This window comes from Colletes latitarsis, chromosome 7, assembly GCF_051014445.1.
Source record: "Colletes latitarsis isolate SP2378_abdomen chromosome 7, iyColLati1, whole genome shotgun sequence".
NCBI classification, from domain to species: domain Eukaryota; kingdom Metazoa; phylum Arthropoda; class Insecta; order Hymenoptera; family Colletidae; genus Colletes; species Colletes latitarsis.
The window spans coordinates 2,631,360-2,642,070 of NC_135140.1; the positions used below are offsets into that span (position 1 = coordinate 2,631,360).

The following is a 10,711-nucleotide window of genomic DNA, read 5'->3' on the forward strand; positions in this document are numbered from 1 at the left end:
AAAGAAACATAAAACGATAAGATGAATTCGCAAAACTACAATTTATGAAAGTATTAAAATATAGATGGACGGAAATTACTCGAAACATTTTAGACAAACTGATAAACAGTATTAAGGAGGTATTGCTGTCTAGACTGTCAATTTCACGACCCTTTTTGTGATTTTTTTTTAATGATAGGTAGGCTGTTTTGTACTGAGACTTTGTAGATATATTTATTCATATTATAAGCATGTACAATATTATTTTCATGGAAAAATATTAAAAATCGTGAGAATTATAACTTCTTATTTAATGGCTCTTTTGGAAAAGATGCTTCAATGGCTTCCAGGATTCCAGATAATTTGAAACAGAGGGGGTTAAAGTATCTTCATAAGGAAGGTTGTAGTTATAGCAGGAACTAGGGAGATGTCAAAATCTTGATAAATAAAGAAATGGCGACGCTTCAAGTTTCGAATTTCTATTTGTTAATCGTTCTTTTGTCTTTAGCGTATCAAAAAAAATAGTAAAACTCAATATTTTTTTAAATCTCTAGTTCCAGCGATAAAGGCGTGTCTGCTGAATATTCTCTCCAAATTTGAAGTCAATCTGTCTGCTAGATCTTAAAATATCATGTAAGCCAGTTTAAATGCGTTTTTTTTAAACAACAAGCTATAACTCTCGCAATTTTTAACATTTTTTGATGGAAAAAATACTGTACATACCTATAAGACGAATAAATATATCTGCAAGATGTCACTACAAAACAACCTACCTGTCGTTAAAAAAAAAATCACAAAAAAAGGCCGAAGAAATGACAGCCTAGACAGTAATACCCCCTTAAACGGCCGTTAGAAACGATAAAAGGAAAGAGATATCAAACTTCTTATTAACTATGTTGTTATTTCATTTTATAATTATTCACAGCACTGTATGTTGTACGAACTATCATACAACGTGACGCGAAATATAAAGATTTGCAAAATTCTACGCTAGGAAAATCTCGAATTTTAAATAAGAATTTTACTTTGAACAAACGTCGGTCCTTCTCTTGTTCGAGTTAAAACATTTATGTTAATCAAAAATGAAACTATCAAGTCCTACGTACCGCAACTTACGTATAATTTAATTTATTCTACTTATAACTGTAAACATTTACCGCCAATTTTAGTATTTCAAAGAGAAAAAAATAATTCCATTTTACATACGTTAAAACGCGATCGGATCTGGAGTATAAAGAAAACGTCGTTTTATATTTTAAAATGAAACGTAATTGTTTTAATCGAGTTAATTATATTTATTTATCTATCAAATTTAGTAAAAAAATATTAGGTTTTTTAAAATCCTTGATAACTTTAAAAATACAACGTGGATATCTTATTTTCGTGTACCATTTTTATCATATCTTGGGCTACGGATTTATCTCTTTAAGTATTGACGAATAATTACAAATTCCATAAACAAGGTGTTTAAATAACAAAAAAGGAATAACATTAAACATTTACATGGCTGATGGTTGAATTTTTAACGTATTGTTTACTTACCATCGACTCTGTAAAATTTCTCAATTCTTCGTTTCATTTGTACACACGTTCAAAAGTATAATTATGAAGAAACAAATAGTGAAATTAGTACAGAGACTCTACGTATCTCTGATTAATTAAATGTTTCTTATACGTGTTTGTATACTATATACCTGCAAATGTATTGACCCATTTTTCATATCACGCTGTACATGTACTTTAAAACGCGAACAGTAGCAAAGACGACAGGCAGCAACGAAGGCTATCCAAACCGATTTGTTCGTATCGAACGATTAAAATTATCCTTTGGCTAGAAATTAAATAACAAATAGGATGAACCTCTTAACGCTACCGTTTCTTCACGCAAGCTTCGTCACTGTTCCTTTTTGCGCTACGACAAAGTACAGTATTCTCATATATTTTTTTTTTTCTCTTTTTGGTACAATATTTGGCAAAGACGTTCAGTCTACCACGAGCATATATTCATATACCTATGCGAATAGAACTAATTACCTTTAATCTAATGATACCTTAGTTGCGCTGTAACTCCATACACGATTTACAAAGTCAGTTTAACAGTCAAGGCCCTCGCCGTGGCTTAACAAAGCTGTGTAAAGAGAGAAAAAGAAAGGGGGGGAAAAAAAATATAAAGACCGAGAACTGAGCGCTATATACACGTAGACGAGCTTAGAGATGTGCTTAGGACTTAAGTCTCGATTGAAAAACTGCTTCTCGAAGGAATGCTCGGTTGCTTGCTTGGTTTTTTCAACCTACGGCCAAAGTATGTCACTGTGAACAAATTAAAAAAAGAAAAAAAAATAAGGATAACACAGTATCGAAAATCATCGTGCACTCGACATCGATCGTTATTAAAATCATACACGAGAATCACGATTACGAGTGTGTACCTATAACAGACGGAGATGTAAAGCAGAAAGGATTATTCGTTACGATGTAAGGATTTGCACGGGATTAAAACTTGATCCGATAAAAGATCTAAACGACTGCCTTTATCCTCGCGAACAATTGTTTCGATTGTTCCGGGCATAAAATACACGAAAAGAATTACGATTAAACAAAAATAATGTCACCGTAATCTGTTAGCTACAATGTTAATTTCGAACGATGTTTTCTGTATACGCGTGCATAAGATACAGAAAGAATATGCACTTTTGACTTACTTTTCCGCACAAAAAAACCGTACATTTCGATTGTATTGCGAATAACGCGTCCACAGTGTGTCGCGCAATGAACAAAAACTCAGGAAATGGAACATGCATTTTGACACTATCGATCATTTGTACTGAATTTGCCAATTTGTTGTAGAAAATGACGTCAGAATATTATTGCAATTTGTACAAATCAACAAGGCATTTTTTATTTGATCAAAAATCAAGATCACTTGAATTCATTTAATCGAAAATGTATACATTTCGTATCCTCTTCAAAAAAGTATTAAAGTTCTTAAGTCGAAAATTGATTAGTTTAGAAGTTACGGCTTTTATTCCGAATTCCCACATACGTGACGCACTGTGGCGTCACTGTAAACAAAACGGTCGATCCGAACGATTAAAATTATAGTAAACGTACCCATAAATTTGCGTCGAATAAACAAGTTAAATAAAAAGGAACAAGGAATAAAATGAAACGGTAGGAAGCACGTTAGAAGATTCGCCGCCATCTTGAATGTTACACGCATCGTGTCTGCATTTATCGAACGACCCTTGTACGTTTCTCGCAAGGAAACGCTCGTACGAGTGAAATGAAATAATAAAATGAAGAAGAATAAGCGTTTGTCGACACTCACCGATCGAGAATTTCACGATCTCTCAACGGATGTTCTGTTCAGGTCCAGCAAGCGCCTCCTCGGCGCTGTCGATGTCACAGATAAACTTCGGGGCTAGCGGGCGCTGGTTGGTGTTGCTGTTGCGACGGCTGTTGCTGTTGCTGGGGCGGTGGTTGCTGTTGACTCTGCGTCTGGTGTTGCTGCGATTGCGGCTGTTGTTGCTGCTGCTGCGACGCCTGTTGCTGATGATGGTTATGATTGTGATTATGATGATGATTCTGTCTGGTTCTGAGGATTTCGCATCGCTGCTTGTAGAGATCGCGCTCCTGCTGGACCCGAGCCAACTCGATCTTCAACCGTTGAAGTTCGTTCTGCAGGTTCCGATTCGTCGTCTCGAGATCGTGACGTTGCTGCAGCCGTTTGCTGCGACAGTTCTGAGCGTAGCCGCGGTTCTTCAAGGTCCGTCGCTTCTGCTTCAGACGCACAACCTTCGCACAACACAAGAAATTCATTTTTACCAATGGATCGATTTCCAATCTAGTAAATCTCTTAACACCTACGCGATCGCTATTGTTCTTTCTTGTTTGGATCATCTACCATCGCGAATTGTACAAGCGCGTTCCGGGAAAATTTCGTCACGATTTGTATGCATCTTCAACGAATTACGAAATTTCCTCGTTAATACGTGCGTTGAAAATCGTTGGTGAAATTGTATGTTTGACCATAGGGCGAGTCGCTCTACTGCCAACGATCCACTTCGTTCTCGCTCCGCTTAGATTTCTTAAACTTATCAGGATTTCTGCGAATTCTTCTCTTTTGTTTATATCGCTATTAACACTTTGCCAACCATACACTTTTTTAAAAATGTACACAGAAATATGACTCCTGGAATATGGCGATTAATAAAGCTTTGTTTCTGGAGAACTAATCATGGAGAAAGTTTCTTAAAACATCAAATTATACTTGGCTCCTGACGAATATAAAATTGTTAAACAAGACTATGTTAGGATAAATTATGTTTGCTTAATGAAATAATTCATAAAATAATTGGTATTCTTAAACGTAAGTAGAGAATTTCAAGAAATGTATTTAATCGAGATTCAAACGGACTAAACTCTAAGGCTAGCAACATAAGCGATCTTATATATATATATATTTTTCGAAAATTAACTCTCATCTAGTTTCTCTTAATGTTATCTTTAATTTTAGATTGCATACAGTTTGTACAAGTGTTTCTACGTGATTGATATTTCCTCAAATTGGTTGGCAATGTGTTAGTATCACTATTATTACATTACAGTCGATACACTTAAAGTTTCTGGACGTAAGATCCTTTGGAAGTGGATTCTATCTTCTGATATCGCGAAAGTCAGAAATATTTTATCACAAACTCTGTTACAACTTGTACAATTCGTAAGGCTTAACCTTGCTTCTAGTTCTTGCAATACTCGTAATCGGAAAGGAAGTACAGTAAATCCTCGAGTTATGCGATCACGTTGTCACCTATGTCTTTGTTAAACGCCTAATTTTCTTTCGCTTTCCGTTCAGGCAGCGTATAAACGTGGAAACTACAACGTTGCATAAAATGTTTCGATAAAATCTATTTAAAAATGTAAACACATTTTTCTAGTATTACACGAACCGTAAAGTATTCTTTTAAACTCGACACTGTTGGTCCCCAGGGGCCAATATGACGTTTGAAAAGCACATCTATTTATGCAATTCAAACGAAACGCTTTACAACGAATTGACCGCGCACGTGGAGGACTGACTGTATTGTAAATCGACTAAAGCTGAGAACGTACGAAAGGCCGTGTTCGCAAACGGAGCAAAAGTCGGGAAATAACTAAGCATCAGAGAGATGGGAGTGAGATTAAAAAAATAAGAGACCTGACTCACCTCTTCCCGCGGGCAACCATGGAGGCGTTTGTTTAATTCGCGCACGGAAAGGGACATGAGCAGCTCGTCGTTCATGAGTTCTTCCTGGGGGTTGTTACTGCCGCAATTCGAGTACAGGCCACTGCCTGTCCTGTGCGCGGGACTAGGTCCTCCGGCACCGCAAGAACTCACTGAACAAACGCTCATCGGTCTTCCCGGTTGCATCGGTATGCCCTGCATGCTGTCTTCCATCCCCGACATTCCACTTCCGCCCGCGGGAAGCATCCCGCCGCCTGCACCCGCGCCCCCGTAGTATTCTATGTGACCCGACATCGTGATGTATCCACCTGCGACAATAACATTTGTCGACTTTGAATCCCCTTCCCCGAAGAACAACTTTTCCTTTACGATTTATTTCGCCCCGACGCGACGCGACGCGAACACCGCAACATTTCCGGACCAACGGATTTACAGTTTCCGATTCGACGAAAATTTCGGCCTCTATTCTTGCCGCCAGAGGTTCAAAACAGTTATTATTATAGAACAGTACAAAATGTTATAACCGTTATCGGTTTCGGTTACGGTTCTTATCGAATTTGTGAAAAAAACTAACATGTTGATAAAGATTGTTTACTTTGTGGAATTCAAGCGACTTCGCCATCACGACCACAGTGACTCATCGTATCGAAATGTACTAAATATTCTTCGTCGCATACTTCGAGTCAATGAAACGAGGCGTTGATTCACGCGATTGCTTAAGAGTCGATAATATAGGTGAAAGTTATTGTTCGCATTTTTGTACGTTTTCGAATAATTGCGGTTAAGTTTTACGTTAAATTAACGACACGACATTTCGAAAGTCGATACCAAAAATGTGATAATCGTGGTCTTTGACTTCGATGTAGTAAAAAAAAGTACACTAGATAAGAGTTAATTTTCGAAGGATACACCTATCAGACACAATAATTTCATCACTTTGCCTTCATAATCCTAGCAAACAAATAGAAGAACTTCACGAGGATATGGGGCATCGTTGTAATAGTCTTTCTTCGTGTGCTACTACTTTCGAAGATCCAAAAAGTTCATTTTTCATCTCCAGTTACTAAATACTTTAGAAAATATTCGGTTTTGCTATACGTGAACACGATCAAGAAAGTTTCGTTTCATAAGTCAGTGTGCAACGAGTTTCGACGCAAAAGTGTCTTATTACGAAGAAAAAGGGTACCCTGAATACGCCGGTTTTAAGCAATTGCCATCCAAGGATAGGATCACAACAGTGATACCTTCGAAAGAGTTAATAAAAATTGGTTTTCGTTTGTTATTTAGCCTTGTACCCTGCCAGGAAGAACTTCCGATCCATGTTTGATCTACTTACCAGTGTGCCTGGTGTGGCGCTGCAGGTGCTGCAGGTCCTGGAAATGATGATGCGTGGGCGTTGGAGGCCAAGCCTCGTGATGATGCTCCGGCGTCTGCTCCTGGGGACAATGAGGCCTGAGGTCGAGTGGTTCCTGCCTGAGGGACTGCGTCAACCAGCCCATACCTCCGGTTCCTGGCTGCATCTCATCCTGCACCAGGGACCCTGGCTGCTGCAGGTGCAAGAAGAGACCTCTTTCTCGAGAATCTCGTTCGCCGCGATGCAACTGCAACGGCGGCGGCGAGGCCGAGACCGGAGGCGTGTCCGGCGGTGTTCCAGGATGCGAGAGGGTCGTTAGGTGAGAAGCTGTACCCGGGGGTGCCTTCACCAGGACTCCGTGCTGCACCTGTATGTGCGGTTGCCCGTAAAGCGGATGCGGTTGCTCCAACTCGTGCGCCGGCGGCGTCAAAGGCGCCAACGCCAAACCCTGGGTCTGCACCTGCCCAGGTAGCTGCACCACGCTACCGTTCACCATCATCGGTGAGCTTATTCGCACCTACACCGAACGATCATTGGTTAATTTCATCAACTTTTCCTCGATCTTTCATTTTTATTTTCAAATAACCATCTTATGTCAATGGTTCTCAACCTTCTTTTGCCAGTCTAACGGAACAACGTTCTTAAACTCGTTAGTGCTCTACCAGATTAGGACAAGCTTACGAAGAACATCAGGATATTTGAGACATTTTTGCTAAGTTCAAACGAGTTTGTCCTTGGATTGGTCTACATCTTCTGTAGAATTTTATAAAAGGATTGTAAATTCACGTTCAATCTTGACGTAATCGAGGTAACAATAGTTATTAAAATAGTTGGATTGGCTGCTTAGAATCGACAATATTTTTCTCAGAATAGCGAAACGATGTTATCACGAACCCTTAAAAGTAGGTACAGTAATTTACGTTATCTTGAATAGCTAGTTTCCATATTAACTACTATGTTTTATGAATGGGATCTTTCTTGTTATCATCAAAATATCTGGATTTAATTCGTCCGAAGTACATAATTCCCGTGTAAAAAATGAAATTGATACAATTTAATTACTCGGAATAAAATTTAGACATAGACGCGACAAGCTTACAACGATCCTCGTTGTTTAACGTATTTAATATTTGATGCTCAACGTCCACGCGGAGAAACAAGTCCACATTTTTGTCATGCAAATCTGCAACGTTAGGCATAATTTCAAGCACATATAATGCAAATAGTGCACGTGACTCCATTCACACGTGCGAGCCCAACGTTGACAGAAATTATCAGTATGTAGCAGATACTAACGCGCGTAAATTAATTCATAATCTCTGTGGTATATTCGCTAAAAACATATGAAGAAGCGACTTGTGAATTAGCTTTCCCTTTTTTTTATTTTTAATACGAGTCGTTGTGTTTTTGCTACATTTTAGTCGAGAAAATAGAAATACGGAAGGACAAATCGGATAAATCGTTGGTACTTGTTTCGTTACGTTACGATTACTAGACCTTAACACATTAAAACTGTGCGATTGTAATGAAATATATTAATGAGAATCTCGTAAATCAAATAAATTTGAAACTGAATTCTCCCGACGTTTGTACGTTTCTAAATCAAACACCACACTTTTAGGACTAAATTCCACGAACCTTGTATCGTTAATGAGTTAACGTATTGAACGATATCTTCACTGATATTTTATTATTTGAAAAAAAACGTTAAGGTTTTTCTCAAGAGAATATAACACAACCGACACAACATTCGCATGAAATATGTAGTACCTAATCGTAACTGGATAAACCAACGTAGATAAAATAATGAATCAAAAGTGAAAAGTCAATATTAGACACGATAATTCGCTCGTTAAATCACGCATGTAGTGTTAGTTGTAGTATTAAAGAAAATAACTATCGAACACGTAAAACAATAATAACGTTGATAAAATCTGACGCAAACACAATAATTTTTACGATTAATTGTTGTTTTGAATTTCTTCACATCGCGTCGCACGTTTTGCATTAACGGTTACCTATATAACTGAACGGTTTTAAAAGTTTAACATCTAGGTACTAAATAATAAAATTAGCAACTACGAATAACGACACATATGTAGCTTCGTTATACTCGTTAATATTGTACAGTTAATATTTTTAGCAAAGAAAGAATTGTAAAATCGAAGTAGGTATTATTATTTTTTAGATGCAAACTTAAGTCCAATTGTTAGCGTCAGGTCAAAGTACCACCGTCTTTTATAGATTGAAAACGATGCGATGGATTTGTCAAACACATCACGTATATTGTTCACAATATTTTTAAGATCGATTCCTATACTCTTATAACGAACAAATGATATCTATCGCGTCTTGGATATTAATTTTTAACAGAATTGTCAACTCAAAGCAGCCACTATTGGTCGTAAATAACAATCGACAGAAGTTTGATATTGTCTCAAACAAAAAGGTAGAGAGAAACTTTTGCACGCACTTGATATTTTAGGCTAATTTAATATTTCATCGAAAGGAGCGAAACAAATTGATCGAAACGATAACGAAATACTATATAGAAACGGGCATGAGCGTTTAACGATTTATTTGCACTGTCTCTCACAAATATAACAATTTCTAACTATGAATTATTTAAGAAGGTTGCTGGATAATCCAGCGTAAAAGAGTATCGAGATGACCAACCTCTCGTTTGACGTCGGCGGGATCGAGATGATCGAGAACAAACTCCTGTACGTATTCCCTGGCGAGATGGTCCTCGGCTTCCATCTTAACCTCGTCGACCTCTACCTCCACCTCCTGCGCCTCCACCTCCTCTATCGTATCGGTTGCGGCCGCATACGGGTGCGTCTTCTCGCTGCCACCGCCACCTCCACCGTCGCCGCCACCTCCGTCGTCCTCGCCACCTCCTCGACAACTCGTCACCGTTTGTTGCGTCGTGACCACCTTCTCCGATGACTCCGCCTAACGACGCGAGGGCCGCTACCCGCGATCTCGTCGCGAACGTGACACCGATTACGGTACGCCACGTGAGCGGAACCGGATCGATTTTCACCGTTGGATTCACTGATTCTTCCTTTCAATCACGAACGAGAAACACCGCCTTTTGCAAGAGTACCATACGTGTCAATCGACCACGTCTCACGACGCTAACAGTCAATTAACCGATCGAGCGTTACCCACAATTCGAACTTCAAACTGGTCGCGATTAGTCGCAGTCGTGTGTCTAAAGATCGACGATCACTGTTGAAGCAAGTACGGCAAGAATCGATCGCACCATCGTCCCGCGATAATCGGTTCCTCTGGAATCGAAATCACTGCCCGAAACGCGTCCTCGAACGTTCGTCGCGCGGCAAGCGTTACCGACCACCCACTGACAACACTTGTCACCTACATAGCACTTTCCCGCCAAAAAGTGGTTCCACTCGATCGACGCCGATCCTCGTCGCCGCGAGGGTTCACGATCGATCGCGATAGAATGGCGGCCGCGCGGGGGAAGAGAAATCGTGGCTGCCGAACTCTGACCTTTCCTTGCTGCGATTTCTTCCGCGCACGCGAGAGCAGACGATGGAAAAGGGAAAAAGAAGACGCGTGGTAAGCAGCGCCGAATACGTCGTCCGAATGGTGACTGGCCCGACGAGTGTGTGGAGTGTGCCTCTGCGCGCAGGACACGATGACGTCGCCAGTGGGCGTGCTCCGCCATTACTCGACCCTCCGACGCGTGCAACGATTGGTCCAGTCGGGAAGGAGTCGCCATTTGCACGCTCCTCTCGTGCCCTACCAACGAGGCCACCTTGTCACTCCCGGCACACGGATCCCGTACTACCGGGCTCTAGCTACCATTAATTTCTAAAGTGATTATTATAATTTTTCAGCGGGCGCGATGCTTCTATCCGCCACCCTCGACGACCCCTCTACCCCCACCCCCCCAACCCCCAACCCCCTCCAACGGTGCCGTTTCACGATCCTTCTACCGCGTCTCTCTTTCTTCGGGATTTCAATTTAGCGGCGCTCGGTATATAGGGGTTGACCCGTTATCGCGCGGCCGCGATCTGGGAATCGGTGGATGTACGATTTTCAACCAGTTACGCGACTTATGCGATCTCTGGGGCACCCTGCACGCCTCGAACACCGAATTTCCATACCACGAATTAGGCTAAATG

General features: G+C 40.3%; 1 protein-coding gene across 2 annotated transcripts; it reads right to left on the bottom strand.

The window, feature by feature from the left end:
- Positions 1–687: 687 nt before the first annotated feature.
- Positions 688–10,353, bottom strand: Tj (Maf family bZIP transcription factor traffic jam). 2 transcript variants are annotated; one of them, XM_076769898.1, is made up of 5 exons: positions 9,234–10,353; positions 6,540–7,074; positions 5,177–5,511; positions 3,308–3,774; positions 688–2,289 (listed from the first exon to the last, which is right to left on the bottom strand). In XM_076769898.1, the coding sequence occupies exons 1-4, from the start codon at positions 9,315–9,317 to the stop codon at positions 3,382–3,384; spliced, it is 1,347 nt and encodes a 448-aa protein (XP_076626013.1). In that variant the 5' UTR covers positions 9,318–10,353; the 3' UTR covers positions 688–2,289; positions 3,308–3,381. The 2 variants fall into 2 exon arrangements, with proteins under 2 accessions (XP_076626013.1, XP_076626014.1); XM_076769899.1 differs by having other exon boundaries at positions 690–2,289; positions 5,186–5,511; positions 9,234–10,352.
- Between the last annotated feature and the right edge of the window lie 358 nt (positions 10,354–10,711).

Bases quoted from the DNA above. Each gene is read 5' to 3' on its own strand.
- Tj (XM_076769898.1), bottom strand. From the start codon at position 9,317: ATGGAAGCCGAGGACCATCTCGCCAGGGAATACGTACAGGAGTTTGTT. The intron at 7,075-9,233 runs GTTGGTCATCTC...CGTTCGGTGTAG, and splicing joins CCGCCGACGTCAAACGAGAG to GTGCGAATAAGCTCACCGAT. The intron at 3,775-5,176 runs GTCTCTTATTTT...TGTTGTGCGAAG, and splicing joins CGCGGGAAGAGGTGAGTCAG to GTTGTGCGTCTGAAGCAGAA.